Source organism: Neofelis nebulosa, chromosome 12, assembly GCF_028018385.1.
Source record: "Neofelis nebulosa isolate mNeoNeb1 chromosome 12, mNeoNeb1.pri, whole genome shotgun sequence".
Taxonomy (NCBI): domain Eukaryota; kingdom Metazoa; phylum Chordata; class Mammalia; order Carnivora; family Felidae; genus Neofelis; species Neofelis nebulosa.
The window spans coordinates 83,591,249-83,612,273 of NC_080793.1; the positions used below are offsets into that span (position 1 = coordinate 83,591,249).

The 21,025-nt window shown below is 42.7% G+C and overlaps 1 protein-coding gene across 8 annotated transcripts in view; it reads right to left on the minus strand.

The window, feature by feature from the left end:
• The window catches only part of TJP2 (tight junction protein 2), a 131,910-nt gene that overhangs the window by 31,593 nt on the left and 79,292 nt on the right, over positions 1 to 21,025 (minus strand). For 7 of the 8 annotated variants that reach the window (XM_058695758.1, XM_058695756.1, XM_058695752.1 and 4 more), the window contains 4 exons: positions 8,807 to 8,860; positions 6,294 to 6,418; positions 4,716 to 4,818; positions 1,918 to 2,500 (listed from right to left, as the gene is read on the minus strand). In XM_058695758.1, the coding sequence (XP_058551741.1) occupies positions 1,918 to 2,500; positions 4,716 to 4,818; positions 6,294 to 6,418; positions 8,807 to 8,851 (856 nt within the window). In that variant the 5' untranslated portion in view covers positions 8,852 to 8,860. Of the gene's footprint in view, positions 1 to 1,917; positions 2,501 to 4,715; positions 4,819 to 6,293; positions 6,419 to 8,806; positions 8,861 to 19,854; positions 19,942 to 21,025 lie in introns of those variants that run through there. The other variant, XM_058695753.1, reaches the window with a different exon arrangement.

The window sequence follows — 21,025 nt, forward strand, 5'->3', positions numbered from 1 at the left end:
AGATTCATTAGTGAGTCTTGAAATCAATGTGGTAAGTTATGAACAGTATTTTAAAATGTAATGGAACCTCTCAGAATGCATCACACAGAATAAGTACTGTTCCATGAAAGGTTTGTTCAAGTTTTTTGATATGAAGATGCATCCGTGATTGTTTGCAAGATGTGGTTCTTTCTGCAGTGGAAGGGAAGGAGGAGGGAAAGGAAAGGGAAAGAGGCAAAGAAGAGAAAGAGAAGGAAAAGTCTGAAAGGCACTACCTTGGGTAACTCAAGAACCTGGAGTACCAGTCCTATAGAAGGTGTATCAGGCCTCTCTGAGGGAGGTCTCATGCCAGGTCATCTTTCTCAAAATTTCTCCAGTCCATCTTCTAATCTGGGAGCAGGATGGTTTTTACTCTATAATTCTTGTAGGTTGATAAATTAATATATCATTATCAATGGTTGTAAAGATTCTGTAGAATCCTTAAACCTCCTAAGATGCGCATTCCTTAGAGATAGGAAAGTCTCGACTCCCTCCTCTGTTTTCTGGGACTGGACTCTGCATAGCACGTTACTCACATCCTTGTGTTATTCTTTAGGTATTTCAATGGGCGCCTAGTTCTAGACTCAACTTTGTGCTCCGCTAGAAATAAAAACAAAACAAACCCTCTCATCAGACAGGCTATGTGAAATGCCAGCTCCCAACCTAAAGGGCAAGAAGTTAACTTTGCATTCTTGGGTGCTCTTCATTGTTCTTCCTCTTGGAAGGAGAAGTAAAGAACAAACAGAGATAAAAGATATATGAAAAGTAATTTAAAAAGTCAGAACCGGGGCGCCTGGGTGGCTCAGTCGGTTGGGCGGCCGACTTCGCTCAGGTCACGATCTCGCGGTCCGTGAGTTCAAGCCCCGCGTCGGGCTCTGTGCTGATGGCTCAGAGCCTGGAGCCTGTTTCAGATTCTGTGTCTCCCTCTCTCTGACCCTCCCTCATTCATGCTCTGTCTCTCTCTGTCTCAAAAATAAATAAAACATTAAAAAAAAAAAAATTTAAAAAGTCAGAACCAAGAACCAATGCAGGGAACATCTCCGCACTGGCTCTAAAGCCTTGTTCATCCACCTACTTGTTTCTGATCATCTGTCTACTTCCAGGAGATGCAATTTGTGTTCTGGCTCACCACTTCCTGGCTTCAAGATGTGGGCAAGTCGCTTCCCTTCTTGAAGTTTCCAATCCTCACCTAACTAAGGGACTGCTGGCTTCTAACTGCCACGTGGGGCTTTAGTGAATTTTGGATGAGCTGAACCATGTGCAAGTGCTCCAAGGAATGCATTGTGGGACAGGCAGGCTGGACCAGGGCCCTCCTCATCTGTGGGCACACCAAAACTTCTCTGCACCACGATGCTCCCCACTGGGCAACAGGAGTGAAGCCTCCTACCTACCACACAGGGCTCTGGTGAAGATTAAGAGTTATTTATTCAGCGCAGGCCTGGCACAGAGCAAACGCTCAAGATCAGCTAGAGTCTGATTTACTCTCATGGTTTCACCACTCAAGCTGCACCAGGCTCACCAGGAGAGCTTGTTAACACACAGACTCTGTGGTCTCTCTCCGTGTTTCAACTCCGCGGGGCTGGGGCCTGAGAATCTGCATTTACTGCGAGTGTCCAGGTGGTGCATAGGCTGCTTTGAGAACCCCTGGCCTAGGAGTTTAAAGCCACATTTCTGCAGCCTGGCCATTGCTGACACAGCTTTGTGCAAGTTAATGAACTTTTCTGTGCCTCAGTCTCCTTGTCTACATAACGCAGATATAAGCAACTCCCACATGCGGTGGTTACCAGGAAGAAATGAGCCAGCTGGCACAAAGCATCTGGGTCAGTGCTTGGCACACAGTAAGTGCCACGTAAGAGTTAGCTGTTGTTAATAGTGCTCTTCTTCAGCAAGCATGCCTACCTTCATTTGCTTTGCTTTTCACCAGAAGAACCCCGATGGGCCTGTCCGAGTCCGGCCGCCCCCTCAGCTCAGGGCTGGGGCTGCAGGAGTGCAAGTGCTCGCGGCTGCGGCTCCGGGACGCCGCGTAGCGGGCATCGGGCTGGGCCCTGCGGCCGTACTCCTCCTCCAGGCTGTAGGCTCGGTCGTAAGCTCGGTCGTAGGCCCAGTCTGTGCTCCGGCCGCGGCTGCGCTCCCGGGCCCGCCCATAGTCGTCGTGGTCCAAACCCCGCTCCAGGCTGCGGCCGCGACTGCGCTCTCGGCCCCGCCCATAGTCGTCGTGGTCCAAACCCCGCTCCAGGCTGCGGCCGCGACTGCGCTCGCGCTCTGGACTCCGTGCCCTCTCGTGGGGCCGCCCCCTCTCCGGACTGTCCTCCCAGCTGCGGCTGCGCGCACCGTGGCTGCTGCGCCGGCTCCTCTCGCTGTACCCGCTGCGGGCACTTCTGCCGTCGAACTCGTCCATCACGTCAAAAGCGCGGTCATCCTCACCGACAGACGGGCTGCCCTGGGGTGGGGCCAGCTGGACCTTCCGGGGCCTCTTGACCACCTGTCATTCAAGCAAACGCCGGGGGGATGCAGGACAAGCACAGTTACAGAAAATGCAGGTTTAAGAGCCCAGCCCTGCTTCTCCTTTCAGTAAAACTGTCCCCGCCAACTCACTAAGCCTTGAGTATAAGACCATGAGTATAACTCTGAACACAGGGCCTCTAAAATCTGCTTCTACTCAGTGTTCTGAATAGCATCAAGGGACTTTAAATCACTAAGTTATGAAAATGAAAATCCAGAAATTGAAACATTCTGGATACAACTGCCTAATTCATTCAAAAGTCAGTGTCAGTAATGGAGCGGGAGGGGACAGCATAGTGAGAGGGCAGAGAGAAAGAAGGAGCCTTCTAGATTAAAAGGCATTGAAGAGATTAATGACCAAATGCAATGCCTGAGCCCTGATTGGAATCCTGGATGGGGAAGAAAAGTCTATTGAAAACATCTTGGGATATGGACTGGGTATTAGATGATACTTTAAAGTCATTAATTTCCTCATAGTGTTATAGTTATGTAAAACAATGTCCTTATTTAGGAGATGCATGCTGAAGTAAGTAGGATTGACACTGTCGTATCTGCAGCTTTCCTTCAAATGGTTTACTGAAAATACGTGTTTATATACATAAAAACATCAAGTGGAGGGGCACCTGGGTGGCTCAGTCAGTTAAGCATTGGACTTCAATTCAGTCATGAAGTTTGAACCCCAGGTCAGGCTGTCCGGTGTCAACACAGAGCCTGCTTCAGGTCCTGTGTCCCCTTCTCTTTGTCCCTCCCCAACTTGCGCTTTCTCTCTCAAAATAAACTTAAAAGGAAAAGAGAGAGAGAAAGAAAAATCAAGTGGAGCACGTGGGTGACTCAGTCAGTTAAGCGTCCAATTCTTGATTTCAGCGCAGGTCATGATCCTGTGGTTGTGGGCCTGAAGCCTGCTTGGGATTCTGTCTCTCTGCCCCTCCCCCACTCACACGCGGGTGCCCCCACTCTCAAAATAAATAAATAAACGTTTTAAAAAAGAAAAACTCAATTGAAGATGGCAGAATATTAACACTGTAAAAGAGGGGTGCCTGGGTGGCTCAGTGTTTAAGCAGTTAAGCGTCTGACTCTTGATTTCAACTCAGGTCATGATCTCACGGTTTGTGAGATCCAGCCCCTCTCCTGGCTCTGCGCTGAGAGCAGCTCTGTGACAGGCAGAGCCCGACTGGGATTCTCCCCGTCCCTCCCCTGCTCACATCCGTATGCACACTCTCTCTCTCTCAGAATAAACATTAAGAAAAAAAAAACAAAACTGTAGAAGATATAGAAGTGTTCATTACACTAATCTTAGAACTTTTCTTTTTACTTAAAAATTTCATAATATGAAGTTGGGAAAAAAGTTAAATACCACATAGCCAGTACATCTCCCTAGCACTGTCCTTAAACACACCATATTCCACTTCTGGCTTCGTGTGTCCACTTGCCTGGCTCGAGTAGGCACTCCCTGAAGCACAGCCCTGCTCCAGGCTCAGGTGGCATCTTCATAGCTGCTGCTCACCCAGCGTTTGCTGATGAATGACTGAGCAAACGAATGAATGCTACAGACCGCCAGTATCTCCTAAGAAACTGTAGTTTATTAAGATACAGCAGATCTAGGGGCGCCTGGGTGGCTCAGTCGGTTAAGCGTCCGACTTCAGCTCAGGTCATGATCTCACGGCTCGTGAGTTCGAGCCCCGCATCGGGCTCTGTGCTGACAGCTCAGAGCCTGGAGCCTGCTTCCGATTCTGTGTCTCCCTCTCTCTCTGCTCCTCCCCCGCTCATGCTCTGTCTCTCTCTCTCTCCTTCAAAAATAAATAAAAACACTAAAAAAAAAAAAAAAATTAAAAAAAGATATAACAGATCTTGTGTGGGCCTTTACAAAAGGGTTTTTGAGCAGAAATTTATTTTCCAAATTAATACTGTTTTACAAGTGTTCTCAATCTAGGGAATTCTCTTAGGATTGTCCAGCCTGGTTCCTAAGGCAAACTCACTCAGATACCAGAGTCAGTGGAAGTTAGCAGCATGAGGAAAAGGCAGGGAGAGACTACTTACATATTTACATCATCCGTAACATCACCCTTCAAAGCAGGGGCAACAAGAAGTAGCAGCCCCTAAATTCTGTCAAGTGTTTAAAAGCAAGTGGTAATTTTCTTCTGATCATACAAAACAAGATGCTACTGAGACAAGCTGAAAGCAAACCCAGAGCTTACAATGGCGGCAATCTTCCCACTTTTTCTCAGCTGCTGAACAGCAAATGAATGGAGCACATCCTCCATGGGGGTGCCATTAACCATGACCACCCTGTCATTTTCTCTGCAAACAAAAAATAAAAAGAAGACGTGAAAAACTCCCATCTATTCACTGTAAATCGTTTATTTGGGAACACGTAAAAGCAACAAATTGACCCAAAATGCTTACTAAAAGGCTCAGTGTCTGACGACTCCTGAGGCCGAATCGGTCAGCTCAATCTGAACTCTTCCCAGGAAGGAACCCACAAGCTGCTCAGCCCACTTTTGACATTGTCTATGGGAAACCAGTGGGGGACCAATACCCAACGGTCCCTCCAGGAGGCACTAGGCAGTGGCAAGGTCAAGGCACAAAAGAACTTCTGCATTAGGCCCTCCCTGCCTGTGGTGCATGGTGGGCTTCAGGAAGTCTAAAGATAGCCCCCAGAGCAGGTTTATATCCACCTGTGTTTTTATGGAGGGGAGGAGATCAGGAGTTTGCCTGAGGTTATTAAGGAAATATTGAGGTCATTAGAACCCTCTTACTTACCTCATCCCCAAAATCACTTTTTAAATCCTACACTGCTCTCTGTATGAAAGACTACTTAGATACGAATATACAGACTTGATATGCCAATAAATCCTAAACTTTTGAGCTCTCTGGCCAAGACAGTCATATAATTAATTTTAGATTCTGACCTAAGAAACTGTCCTGAGGGAACTCAGATATGTTTCTTTTAAAAATGGCATGATCTCTTCAGAACAGAAGGCTGGCATTTGGAAAACCTGTGTTTTCATGTAGTAAGTTTTCCCAGTTTCCACATCCCTCTTGTAAGTCAGAGCATCATTGGGGTGCCTGGGTACGTCAGTCAGTAAAGTGGCCGACTCTTGATTTCGGCTCAGGTCACGATCTCAAAGTCGTGAGATCGAGCCCCATATTGGGCTCTACGCTAAGCGTGGAGCCTGCTTAAGATTCTCATTCTTTCTCTCTCTCTCTCTCTCTCTCTCTCTCTCTCTCTCTCTCTCTCTCTCATTCTCTCCCTCCCTCCCTCCCTCCCCCCCTCCTTCCCTCTCCCCCCCCACCCCTCCCTTGCTTGTGTGTGCACTCTCTCTCTCAAAAAACAAAACAAAACAAAAAAAACACAAATCAGATCATCATTAAGCCAAAGTATCCTCATTAAATCCTTAATGAATAGAAGGTAAAATAAGTATAAAGTGTTGGTTGGGTGCTAGGGGCCGGGAGGAGAGCATGCTGATTTTGTACTCCACATTCAGAAATGATTCCTAAGCCTAGGAATGATAGTTGTGATAGTTATTACTCTTTTCCTGTGGAAATGACTGCTCTCCTTCCTCTAAAGGTTTAGGGATTGTTAAAGCATGATATGTTATGGTCTCAATTCTTGTGTATGTATGTATGTATATATATATATATATATATATATATATATATATATATATGCAAGTTTGGTTTTTTTGTTTTGTTTTGTTTTGTTTTTTTAAGTGCATACCCTGTCTAGGAGCAACCAGTGGGGTGGGCAGGGGCTGGGGTGCAAGGACACTCACTGAAGCAGCCCATCGGCGGGCCCCCCCGGGAGCACATCAGAAATGACGATTGATGTTTCTCCATTTTCAAAGTGGGGATTGTCTCTGCCTCCGGACACTGCTATTCCAAATCCTCTTTTGGAATCCTGTTCATTGGAGTTAAGAGAAAAATTAAAATAATAAAAATCCTTCTGTAAGTGGCTTTTGGGATTTATTACAAGCACTCAGTAAAATAAAGGTCAAACCAATAACCAGAGACAGCTCAAGAGCAGAGGGCTCACAGACACAAATGATAAAATAAGGCACCATCATGATTAGCTGACAAGTTTATAAAGGGAAATCCTTATCTAAAAGGAACAGTCTTGTGAAAGCTGGAAAAGACTGATAAAACAGCCTGGAGTTATCGCTAGGGGCTGGCATGGGAAATAACATCTTCTGTCCAAACAGGGATATGCTATTCAAATCAGCAATCATACCTGTTCTCATATCCTGGCCTGAGTTTCAGTCACAACTGAATCTGTGCTGAAAACCCTATTTTTAAAGTATGACTTTAACTTCCCAGTTAGGTGAACTGGTGGTTTCATTTTAATAGGGTGAAAAAAGAAGTAAATGGATTTTAAAGATATGAAGATAAGCAGTTTTAAGATTTTATGACAGAGCAAAACATTAAACTCCTGTGTACATATAAGACAGAAAATACAGACTAATTACATTCACAATTGGTCTAGAAATGTAAAACAGTGAACCTGGATAATACATAAATAACCCTTTCATTTCAGTGTTTAAAAAAGCTACGCTCCCAAAGTTTCATGCAGATGATATGGGCATGTGACTGTAACTGTAAATCAGGGTCTGATTACGTAAAAATGTACTCCAAGAATACAAGAAAGTCTTCCCCCATTTTCCTGCATAGGACCCACTATGCCAACTGGTGACAATGACCAACACAAAACAGGCTAGGCGACTGTCCCATGATTACATGGCCTTGGACTGGGCAGCACCATCACCTAGTAGTTGGTTTATGCGGAGGTAGCTCTGTCCTCTATACCAGACTTAAAATGTCTCTCATCGTTGCCACTTTGAGGCCCACAACTCAAGGGGTATGTGAAATGCTGGTGGAAGGGCGCAGAGAAGAGTCAGAAGACGACCAGAGTTGAGAATTAAGACCCAAGGGGGGAAAGCACTCATCCAAAGAAACCATGTCATGTTACTTAACTCCGGAAGTTTCAGCTCCTAAGCACTGACGTGGGTGTTTTTCAACCAGGACTAATTCATTTATTCAGGAACTAACTTTTCACTAAAGTCAGGATTTGAAAAATTCACAGTTCTAAGGGTTAAAGGAAAACTCTCCCTCTGAGGAACATACAACTCCTCTAGGAACTTACAATCCAGAGCCTGGAGGGATTCAGAGCAGGACTAAGACCAGCAGAGCCCACAAAAGTCATAGAGATGCTGACCAGGGCAGCTGATGGAATAAGACCCCAGGACCACAAGTGCCTCTCAGGTCCGCCGAGCCGCACACAAATCACTTACAGACTGTTGGTGGCTGTGCTGGTTTCAAGTGGGGCTAACACCTATCATGCCCACCTCGAATCTGCTGTCAGGAGAGTAAAAGGGACTAGAACTAACACTTATGAAGCAATCATTATGTGCTGGACTCCATGTACTAGAGGCCATCTGCGTTACCTCATTTAATCAAGAGGAGCAATCCCATGAAACAACTGTAAAAATTAAGCCATAAAAATTAAGTGAAATACCTTTCTATCTGGTTTACGTTGGCTTTCAGTCCCATGGGGAAGGAGGGCAGGATTTTTAAAAATCTGATTAACTCGGTGCCTCCTGATATAATCACGAGTTGGACAGGGGCACCTGGGTGACTCAGTCAGTTAATCGTCCAGCTCTTGGTTTCGGCTCAGGTCATGGTCTCGCAGCTTCGTGGGTTCGAGCTCTGTATCGGGCTCTGTACTGGCAGCGTGGAGCCTGCTTGGGATTCTCTCTCTCCCCCTCTCTCTGCCCTTCCCCCTCTCATGCTGTCTCAGTCTCTCTCAAAATAAATAAACTTAAAAAAAAAAAAACTCCTTTAATCATGAATGGGATAAGAAATACAACCCATGTCTTCTGTTAAACCAATGTTTCAAAATTTAGTTTGAACTTAATACGTTCTATCATAATAAAATATTATCTATCAAATAAAATATTTATCATAATAAAAATGATAGAAGTTGTAGATGCTACCTCAACATCCTTAAATAGTAGAGGTTATTTCCATTTCTTCCCTCCTTTTCTCTTTCTTCATAACCTGTTCTGTCTGGCGATAGGTGAATACACTAAGTAACCTCTATAATTTTTGATTACACGGGCCTTAACCAAAAAATATAATAGCGTGCAAATCTTTGATAATGCAGTAATTACTGCCAGCTACAATGCATCATCCACCTTAAGGGGGGGGAAAACTGTGGCCGAAAGTGAATAGGATCCATGACCCGTGAGCTCGAGAACATGACTGTGGCACATATGAACTGTGCAGCACTCACCTTTTGTAGGGTCACAGTGTACTGTTCCCATATCACTTCTTCCATGCCTGGGGCCTGTTTTCAAACAGCAAAACCAATTTGTTTAAACCACAAACATTTCAATGCTAGAAATAAAGCTGTAATTCAAGATGTCTTTATATAAAGTCCAGCTTACACATTCTACACACTAAAAGGAGTTGATATTTTTTAGGAACATTATGTTACCTATTTTCAAACACTCCTTCAATCAAATGGTAGTCTTAACAAATGAAAAGTAATGAAATACATAGTAAGAGATAGACCCTAAAAAATTGAAATATTAAGTGTTGAACATTTTTATTACTACTACTCCAAAGCAGTCATTATAAAATCCCTTAAAAAGAAATCTAGAGTTTTAAACAGATACTTATTTCCTTTTTTTTTTAAGTCACTCTCCCCTCCTCCTGTCAAAGATGACCTCTTAGGCAAATCTTATGCATTTTTAATGTCTAAAGGAATCCCTGGCCTTGTCAGAGAGTGCCTTTTCTCCATGGGTACTGCTGAGTGTGAAAGATGAAAATGCCTGCATAAATAGATGGGGGCTTCCTTTCTGACTTTCTGACTTCAAAAAGTGTCCAGAAAAGCCTGAAAATAGTGGTTATCAGTTTAAAAATACTAATAATAAATCCATTAAATGCAGGCTGCCTTTGAGGAGAAATCCTTAAAGGCTAGAAATGCCAAGAAAGCTCAAAGCCAGAGAGATAAACCAGTATCGAAGCGGGCATTCCAACAGAAGGCTGGGAAGAGAGATAAGCTGTAGGACCCAAACAGGGGGGAGATTAGATGGGAGTGGATGTAGTAGGGGAAGAACTCCATCGGGCAGTTGGAGATGGCAGGGGCATGTTCCTTGGCTCTGAGTAGAGCGGAAATAACTAAAACTATCTCCCTGGAGAACTCCTACCAACAGACCTGTACTCACCCAAGTTTGAGACTAAAATTATTACAGATAGTACATCTCCTCAAAACCTGCTAAAAGTGGTTAGGCAAGGGAGCACCACCCTGGGACACAGAGGCAAATGCAAATTCTCTCCAAGGAACATACTAAACACAGGTTTCAGAGAATCCGCCACGTGAGTATCTGAGGAACAGAAGTTGACAATTTGAACGCACACACGCAAAGCGGGTCACCATGAGTGAGAGTTAAAACAGGAAACTGCAGGACCAAAGACTATAAATACTGGGAATATCAATCACAGACTCAAAGAAGTGGATATAACATGTATGTTTATCATAAGAAATTAAAAGGGGAAATTGGAAATGTAATGAAAGGACAAGGGAACATCAAAAATGACCAAGGAAATCAGAAAAAAGGCAAACAAAAATTTTAGAAATAAAAATATATAATTGAGATAAACAGTGGAGTGAGCCACATACTGTACACAGCTGAAAAGAGTAATTAATTGGAAGACAGATGTGAAGAAATTATCCAGAACACAGCAATAAGCATTTAAAAAGTGAGACATGGGGCGCCTGGGTGGCGCAGTCGGTTGAGCGTCCAACTTCAGCCAGGTCACGATCTCACGGTCCGTGAGTTCGAGCCCCGCGTCAGGCTCTGGGCTGATGGCTCGGAGCCTGGAGCCTGTTTCCGATTCTGTGTCTCCCTCTCTCTCTGCCCCTCCCCCGTTCATGCTCTGTCTCTCTCTGTCCCAAAAATAAATAAACGTTGAAAAAAAAAAAAAAATTAAAAAAAAAAATAAAAAGTGAGACATCCTTAAAGAAAAGTTAAGACCAAGGAAGTCTTATTTACAATGTATCTGGTTGGATTTCCTGAACAAGATGCTGAAAGGGTACAGGAGAGATTCAGTACTCAAAGAGATAATGACTCTTCCAGAATTAAAGATTTTTCACGTTCAGGAAGCCCAGTACATCAAAAAGCAGAGTAAATAGGGGTGGTGGTGGTAGAGATGGGGAAAAAACACTTTTAAATACATGGTAATTTCCGTTGAAAAAAAAATAAATAAATACATGGTAATTTCAAGGCAGAAAAAAATACATAAAGACTCGAGAACAGTCTAGACCTGAGAGATTACCTACAAAAGAACAATCTGAGTAACAGCTGACTTCTAAACAGCAATGATGGAAGCCCAAAATTAACAGAATATTTTTAACACAATACATGTTGATTTAGAGGGCATAAAAGACATTTTTTTAAACATAAAAACTGGGAGAGATTAGTACCCTAGACCAGCAATAAAACAATTTCCAAAGGATATTTGAGAAAGAAGGAAAATAATCCCAGAAGGAAGACCCAAAACACAAGAAGGAACATGAGTAAGCCTGAGCACGTACTGGCTGTATGCAACTATAATAATAATGTATAACCTGTTAGACTTAATACAAATAAGACAGAGCCAAAGTATAAACAACACACATGTAAATCCAGAACACTTGAACATAATTAGATTACTCTAAATGTTTTATTCAGGAGCAGAGTTAAACTGCTGATTAATTTTAAACTTCACTGAGTCAAATCTACATGTTAAATTTTCTGGGGTAACCACGATAGGAATACTTACAGTACATAACTTCCAACATAGCAGAGGTAAAAACAAAACAAACAACAAGTCAATCCAAAACAAGGCAAAGGAGGCAAAAGGGGAAACTTAGAAAAAAAAAAAAAAACAGCACAAATGTAAAATGCAAACTAGAATATAGAAAGAATATAGAAGAGTAATCACAATAAATACAGGGAAACAAGAAGGTCCAGGGAGGCCTGGGTGGCTCATTCGGTTAAGCGTCCAACTCTTGGTTTCAGCTTAGGTCGTGATCTCACAGTTCATAAATTGAAGCCCCGCATCGGGCTCTGAGGTGACAGCATGGAGCCTGCTTTGGATTTTCTCTCTCTCTCTCTCTCTCTGCCCTTCCCCTGCTTGCTTTCTCTCTCAAAATAAATAAAGTTTAAAAAAAATTTAAAAAAACAAGAAGGTCCATCAAGCTCTATGTCTTTTAATAAGAGACAATCTAAAACCTAAGGACACAAAGAAATACGTAAATAAAAGGCCTTACTGTATTTATATACAAACTAAAATAATTTTAAGAAAACTAGTTGTTTTACATTAAAATTTTTTCAAATCAAATTTGCCATTCCTGCACTGATACTAATATGAGAGAGAGTAAAGAACTGAAAAATGTCTAGATGATGTGCTTCTTTTTTCCCCAGTTAACAAACTCTCTTGACTGGGGAGAAAAACACAGCTTAACATAAAAGGCAAGTCTATCAACCGATCTACTGGAGCAGATCATCTGTTCCCTTTGGCAGAGGGGCTTAGGAAAAGGCAATTTTGTTTGTACAGAAGGTAAACCAGCCCACTCTTGAGTAGCTCTAACTGATTAGTCAAATTGAGAGGAAGTCCTAATCCCTTAGCTCACCCTCCCACTATGTACTCACTTTTAAAAGGACATTTCCATGGCTAATACCATCTGGCTCCAAGAGATCAGAGTTATTAGATTAAAAACTAGAATAAAAAAATCACCTCTAGAGTTAAAAAGAAAATACAAATGGTCCTGGAACAGGCAAGAAGTAGGATCCATGCTACCAGCACACCTACGACCAGGTGCTATGGTGACAGGACAGGGGTCTGGGGAGGGACGGGTATCAGCATCCAAAATGGGGTTATGTGGGGGCGCCTGGGTGGCGCAGTCGGTTGAGCGTCCGACTTCAGCCAGGTCACGATCTCACGGTCCGTGAATTCGAGCCCCGCGTCAGGCTCTGGGCTGATGGCTCGGAGCCTGGAGCCTGTTTCCGATTCTGTGGCTCCCTCTCTCTCTGCCCCTCCCCCGTTCATGCTCTGTCTCTCTCTGTCCCAAAAATAAATAAAAAACGTTGAAAAAAAAAATTTTTTTTAAAAAAACAAAAAACACAAAATGGGGTTATGTGTAGGTTAAATGAAGGCACAACGCATTGAAACAGGTATACATTCAAAAAGACCATACGTCTTTTTGACAAAGACTTTTGACATGGTGACAAAAGTTTGTTCACCATGACCACTGTTTTTTTCTTTTTAATTAAAATATTTTATTTATTTTTGAGAGAGAGACGGAGTATGAGTAGGGGAGGGACAGAAAGAGGGAGACAGAATCTGAAGCAGGCTCTAGGCTCCGAGCTGTCAGCATAGAGCCTGATGTGGGGCTTGAACTCACGAGCAGTGAGATCATGACCTGAGCCAAAGTGGGACACTTAACCAACTGAGCCACCCAGGCGCCCCGACCACTGTTTATCAATTGAAAGAAAATGGAAGTGGATTTTCAGGTAAGATTTTTATATCTCACTCACTCCATTTCGTCCCTTTTCTCCTAGAACAGCAGTGAGTGCACAGAGTAGACACTCAAAAAGGTTTTCTTTTCAATGAACCAAGAAGTGGGTACACTATTTCTCACTTGTTAATGTGATTAAAGCACTGATTTCTACTACTTAAAAGTTTTCTTAAAGGAAATTTTCTGTTACAGTCAGTGGCCCTCTGCCTCTTCGACAGCACCCTTGAGGTGGTCAGGTTGGGAACTTGAGTGCCGATAAGGTCTAGTGTGCTAGGTGGGCTTTATCACCACCATTCCTCTCTGGAATGTTGCAGTCTGTGTTTAAAACGGCATTTTACAATGTGTGCCAGTATAACGCAAGTCTTCCAAGATTTTAATAAAGTTTTCTATTTTAAAAAAAGTTTTCCTTTTTTTTTTTTTAATTTTTTTTTTTTAACATTTTATTTATTTTTGAGACAGGGAGAGACAGAGCATGAACAGGGGAGGGTCAGAGAGAGGGAGACACAGAATCTGAAGCAGGCTCCAGGCTCTGAGCTGTCAGCACAGAGCCCGACACGGGGCTCGAACTCACAGCCCGCGAGATCATGACCTGAGCCGAAGTCGGCCGCTTAACCGACTGAGCCACCCAGGCGCCCCTAAAAAAAGTTTTCTTAAAAGGAAATAGTAAGCAGAAACCTGGTTGATTAGAATTATCTCGATCCTCTCTTTCCATTTCCACAGAACACCTCCTAACGCCCTGACACCTTCAGGTTTCAATGTGGCCTTAACCAATCACCTACCAACTAGAAATGACTTTACTAGCATGCATGCTCCCCAAGTTCATCTTCTTACACTTGACTCTACCTCAAAGCTGGCAAATTTCAACAGGGTGAATTAACCTGGAAGTTGTGGTAAAATAAATACAGATGCCAATTCCTCTTTCAATATAGCTATATCCCTACACATTAGGAGAAAACATCACCGTTGGTGGGAATGCAAACTGGTGGAGCCGCCCTGGAGAACAGTATGGAGGTTCCTCAAGAAACTAAAAATAGAACTACCCTACAATCCAGCAGTTGCACTATTAGGTATTTACCCAAAGGATATAAAAATACAGATTTGAAGGGGGGTACATGCACCCCAAACTTTATAGCACGCATTATCAACAATAGCCAAACTATGGAGAGAGCCCAAATGTCCATCAGCTGATGAATGGATAGAGATGTGGTGTGTGTGTGTGTGTGTGTGTGTGTGTGTGTGTGTGTAATGGAATATTAGCCTTCAAACAGAATGAAATCTTGCCACTTGCAAGGATACGGATGGAGCTAGAATGTATTATGCTAAGTGAAGTAAGTCAATCAGAGAAAGACAAATACCGTATGATTTCACTCAAATGTAGAATTTAAGAAACAAAACAGATGAACATACGGGAAAGGGGTGGGGAGAAGAAGAGAAGGAAACAAACCACAGGAAGACTCTTAATGATAGAGAACACCTATGGGTTGATGGAGGGAGGTGGGTGGGAGAGAGGCTAGATGATGGGTACTAAAGAGGGCATCTGTTGGGATGAGCACTGGGTGTTGTATGCAACTGATGAATCACTGAATTCTACTTCTGAAGCCAATAGTGCACTGTATGTTAACCAACTAAAATTTAAATTTAAAAAAAAAAAAAAAAAGAAACATCACACAAGACCTTCTCCAGAATAGTCTTCTAAAAATCATCAGTATTGCAACTATGTGGATGGAACTAGAGGGTATTATGCTAAGCGAAATTAGTCAGAGAAAGACAAATATATGACTTCATTCATAGGAGGACTTTAAGGTACAAAACAGATGAACGTTAAGGGAAGGGAAGCAAAATTGATGTAAAAACAGGGAGGGGGACAAAACATAAGAGACTCTTAAATATGGAGAACAAACAGGGTTACTGGAGGGGTTGTGGGAGGGGGGATGGGCTAAATGGGTAAGGGGCATTAAGGAATCTACTCCTGAAATCATTGTTGCACCATGTGCTAACTGACCTGGGTAAATTATAAAAAATAAATAAATTATAGGAAGTAAAAAAAAATTTTTTTTTAATAAAAACCATCAGGAAATAACTAACCAATACCATAACAATCACCCCTAGGAATGGGCATTGCTCTGGGGTGGGAGGGAGCACAAATGTCCAAAAAATGGAGTGATATTTGGGTTAAATGAATCAACACAATGAAATGCATAGGCATTGAAAATAATTACTTAGGGGCGCCTGGGTGGCTCAGTCGGTTGAGCGGCCGACTGCGGCTTGGGTCACGATCTCGCGGTCCGTGAGTTCGAGCCCCGCGTCAGGCTCTGTGCTGACAGCTCAGAGCCTGGAGCCTGTTTCGGATTCTGTGTCTCCCTCTCTCTGACCCTACCCAATTCATGCTTTGTCTCTCTGTCTCAAAAATAAATAAATGTTAAAAAAATTAAAAAAAAAAAAAAGAAAGAAAATAATTACTTAACTGCCATCAATTTTTTAAAAGTTTCTTAATCATGATTACTACATTTTCAATTAAAGAGAAGAAGAAATAATTGGCTTCATATTTTCAGGTCCATCCGCTCTTGGTGGGAAGGGTGGGAATATAAATTGGTATAAACCTTTCAGGGGGCAGGGAGCCTGGGTGGCTCAGTCGGTTGAGCGTCCAACTTCAGCTCAGGTCATGATCTCATGGCTTGTGAGTTCAAGCCCAGCATTGGGCTCTGGGCTGACAGCTGGGAGCCTGGAGTCTGCTTCCAATTCTGTGTGTGTCTCTCTCTCTGCCCCTCCCCCGCTCAAGCTTGCGCGCGCGCGTGCGCTCTCTCTCTCTCTGTCTCTCTCTCTCTCTCTCTCAAAAATAAATAAACATTATGGGGCACCTGGGTGGCTCAGTCGTTTAAGCGTCCGGCTTCGGCTCAGGTCATGATCTCATGGTTTGTGAGTTCGAGTCCTGCATAGGGCTCTGTGCTGACAGCTGGGAGCCTGGAGCCTGCTTTGGATTCTGTGTCTCCCTCTCTCTCTACCCCTCCCCCTGCTCACACTCTGTGTCTGTCTCTTAATAATAAACAAATGTTAAAAAAAAATTTAATAAATAAACAAACATTAAAAAAATTAAAAATAAAAAACCTTTCAGGGGGCAAATTACAATAAGTATCAAAATGTAAAATCTGATTACCCCTTGATCATTCAGTTCCACTTCTAGCAATTTATTTTACAGGATTATCTGCACAAGTGCACTAAGGTAAACATATAAGTTTTTTTATAGCTGAGTATAATTTTTAATAGGTAATTAAAATGTCCAACAATAAGAGGTTGGTTACATATATAGATCATATTCAAATGTCTATAGGGAGAAATCCATATACAAAACATCACTGTTTCCATTCTTATTGTCATAAATATATGTATTTATATAACCATACATGGAAGAGATGGGAAGAATAAATACCAAAAAATGTTAAAATTTCCCCAGGAGCTGTGGTATGGAAGAGAATATTTTTATATGAGTACATTACTTTTAGAATACATTTTTATTTTAAAAATAAAAAAAACAAGTTCTCTTTTAAAAGTTTTGGATTTAGGGGTGCCTGGGTGGCTCAGTCAGTTAAGCGGCCAACTTCAGCTCAGGTCATGATCTCACCGCTCCTGGGCTCAAGCCCTGTTCAGGCTCTGTGCTGACAGCTCAGAGCCTGGAGCCTGCTTCCAATTCTGTGTCTACTTCTCTCTCTGCCCCCTTCCAGCTCATGCTCTGCCTTTCTCTCAGAAATAAATAAATGTTAAAAAAAAAAATTAAAATTAAATAAAAAATAAAGGTTTTTGGATTTAAAAATTTTTATCATTTAGCCAAACAAGTGAGTTGCCACAAAACTTTATTTTTAAAATATTGCCCAAGGTAGAATGAACCTGGCTTTTGAAATTCACTATTCCATAATGAGATTATACTATCTAAGTATTCCTGTGCTGCCCACAGGGGTAATTTAAATTAGATTTATCAGAAAGAGAATTAAACCCCTATTCCTACCACTGCCACCCCAACCGGACTGAATTAAATTTTTAAAACTTATTTTAAACGTTTATTTTTGAGAGAGAGAGAGACAGAGACAAAGTGCAAGCAGGGGAAGGGCAGAGAGAGAGGAGACACTGAATCCGCAGCAGGCTCCAGGCTCTGAGCTGTCAGCACAGAGCCCGACGTGGGCCTCATGCCCACGGACCATGAAATCATGACCTGAGCTGAAGTCGAATGTTTAACCGGCTGAGCCACCCAGGCGCCCCAGGACTGACTGAAATTTTTAATCAATCAGACCTTGCCACGTGCCCAAAGATCTCTCCAACTTGTATGAACTGATCAGATTGTAAGTGGCTTCTTTATCTAGGATTGGTAATGTGTTGGGACATAAACTATTAACTATTTAAACATAGTATTTAAAAGAACATATGTTCTGTTACACCAAGTGATGAATTTAAAATCTTATTTTTTAAAGATGAGGAACCTGAAGTAAAAATACATTTTAATAGTTCTTTTGAAAGCTATTAAAATATACCATAACTGTGTATTTAGTCCACAGAACTAGGACTTTTTATGAAGGTCTCAGAGAAGCCCCTTCATTCATTCACTCCCTCATTTATTCATTCATTCAAAGACATTTATTAAGTACCCACTATGTGCCAAGCCTGTGATTTGTGGCACTCGGGATACACTGGTGAATAAAAACCACCAGAGCCCGTGGAGTGTTTACCACAGGTGTGCCCAAAAAGAAAATCACCGAGTGTCTTCCCGCCTCATCTCTATCAACACCTTTTGGGAAACACAGAGCAGCCCTCACAGTCACACAGTCCTCAGAGTATCCTCTCCGGGTACATCCCCCAGGGGACAGGCTGCCAGCTTACAGCAGCTTAGTTGAGGGCTTCAGCTCATTCATTTCAAACTGGGCCACTCGGCTCGGGCCCCACCCAACCTGTGCCGGGCTGTGTACAGATCCCAGAATTGCTGTCAGTATTCAGCCGTTGCTTAGCCTTGAGGAGCTTTACCTACAAGGATCAGAGCCAAAGATACACGTATTCCATGATGCAGTGATTTCTCTCCTGGGCAGAGGCCCAAGAGAAATATATGAATATGTGACAAGGACACACACAAAGAGTATTCACAGTAACATTCTCAACAGCCAAAACCTGGAAACAACCCAAATTAATATCAAGAGCAGAATGGACAAGTAAATCAGAATATATTATTAAAATGCGATATCCTACAGTAGTGAAAACAAACTAGAGCCACACATACCACAACACAGATGCAACTCAAATAAAACACTGAGTGAAAAACATCTAGAAGAATGTGCAGAGCCTGATATCACTTTGATATAGTTCAGAAAGCAGTGTTTCACAACAACGTGAATATATTCAATACTATGGCACTGTGCACTTAAGCATGGTTAAGATGCTCAGTTTTATGTTCTGCGGGTGTTTTTTTTTTTTTTTTTTACCACAATAAAGAAAAAGCAAGCAAAACTAATTTTTTCCTTAGGAATGCATATGCATGTGTGTGGTAAAACTATGAAGAAAAAAAAAAAGAAAAAGCAAGGGAATGAAAACCACAAACTACAGGATGAAATGAGCCAGGAAATGAGGCAGAGTGAGAAAGGACTTTCTGTCCATCTCCATGAGGCTCCATGGATGTGCATGATGGGCTCCCGGGTATTTGTTTTACTACCAGGCTTTATGATTTAGATCTGTAATTCCTGCACCTGCACCAAATGCTTCACAAGTTCAGAAACAGGGGGGCAGAAACACCTGGGTGGCTCAGTTGGTTAAGCATCCAACTTCGGCTCAGGTCATGATCTCACAGTTTATGAGTTCAAGCCCCACATCAGGCTCTCTGCTGTCAGGACAGAGCCCGCCTCTGTCTTCCTCTATCTCTGCCCCTCCCCTGCTCGTGCCAATCTCCCTCAAAAATAAATAAACATTTAAAAAAATAAAATAAAAAATAGGGCAGGTGCGTATGAGTGAACATCAAGGTGTACCCAATTCCTGGACAGGGACCTTATACCAAATATTTTTTAAGCCCAGACTTTGCAAAGTGAAAGAGCAGAAGAAAATGTGATCACTTCCACCGGAGGCGGGAAAGACAGGGTGGTGGCAATAATTTGAGAGGTGTATGGAAGGAAGGTGAGGGAGAGATCAGCTAGCTCTGGGGGAGCAGTGGGGTACAGGGCTCCCATGTCTATCTACCCCAAGTCAACACCCCAGATTATTCAAACTCAGCCCATAATCATGGGAGCTGTCTGATAAAAACCCCAAGCCGTAAAAGTAAACATTCATACATGCTACAGTAGTACTTGCCATTCAAAACTCTGAGAGGAAGAAAAGAACATGTCAAAAACTGTTTCCTGTAACTGAAGAACCTAGATATAAGAATAAAGATTTCTGCAGAATAAGGAAGCAAAAAGTTTCACCCCAAAATAAATCCCCAAACACAAACATCTTCTACGAGGAGTATATTAAGTCATTCCCAGGAAGCAACAACGTACTTGCAGACTCCCAAAACATGCAAGACAGCAGTATTTGACTCATAAATCCCATAAGAGGCTATCAGTTTCACATGTCTGCTAAAAATAAGGCAAGTATTTCTAAAACCCACCATTGACTACAAGCTGCATGTCACAGTTTGTTACTGAAAGCTGCCAGAAGGGCAAATAAATCCAAAGAGAAAGCAGTCACTGTGCGAAAGCTTTTGCTCCCCAACCACTTCCCGCAAAGAAAGGCTGGGAAAGAAAAGAGGGAGAGCTTGCAGAGGGACTCACGTGGCCTTTCAGTCTCCCAAACTTTTTAACAGCCTGGCTCCACATCCTCTGGAGGACCTGAGCAGTCTTCATGGCCTCTGGAGATTAATCGGCCAGGCCACTGCCTACACCCCAGGCTGCTCACCCATTGCCACCACTCCACGTGGTTACGTAAGGCGGATACAATAGTGGCCCACATTCCCAGCAAATCCTGTTGTCATCTCGCACAGTGACACATCCATACAGCAGGGACGCCGGAACGCTTTGAAAAGCACCACTTGTGAGGAAAAATAGAAAGCAGTCTGGATTTACACCACTTGAAGGGCTTTCTTTCCCTCCTTTCTCCCACGCAAGGGAACCAGAGAATCAGAGCAAATATTCTTGTTAGACATACAGAGTAACTATCGAAGTAGAAAGTATTAAGCAAGTAGGACATTTTGGAGCAGTACTCTGGAAATGAACATTTAGAGAAGGGTTTATTTATACAGACCCTCCCATACACACATACACAAAAGGTATAAGCTGGCTAGAAATGAACTGGTAATGTTTCAGGTGAATGGAATTGCTAATGTTACATAGAAATTAAAGGCTTGAAGATAAGATGTTTCACATCATTGGAGGCGAGAGGAAGCAGGGAGCCAACTGGGGGACAGAGTGTTCACTCAGTAGAGTTTTCTCTTCTCCCTAATCTTTCTGTAAGTTTAGCAGATAAAAGAATAACAAAGAGCCGTATTATTTGTTTCCTTCTTTGTTTTTACCAACGGTGGGAGAAAGTGGAAAAGTACATTTTAGGTTTTTCAACATCTAGCAGAGACTTTATGGGATGCCTGGGGTTTCAAAGTTGGGTTTGGGATTTCAAAAGCACGGTCTTGGGGTTCCAGTCATTCTTGGTACTCTAATGTATGTTACACTAAGGGACCAGACCAAGCAGTTTGTAAGTGTGAAGAGTACACTATCTGAACTGTCTGGGGTTAAGGTGTGTGACGAATCTGGACCACGAGATGGAGACCATACAGGAAGCAACTTGAAGCACAGGCAAGAATGTGCGCTATAAAGGCAGACGATCTGGAGTGGTCTTGGTTCCGTCACTTAGCTGTGGGATCTTCGATCATCTGTCTCCACCTTTAGAAAATGGGGAGGGATGCCTGTGTGGCTCAGTCGTTTCAGCGGCCAACTCTTGATTTCAGCTTGG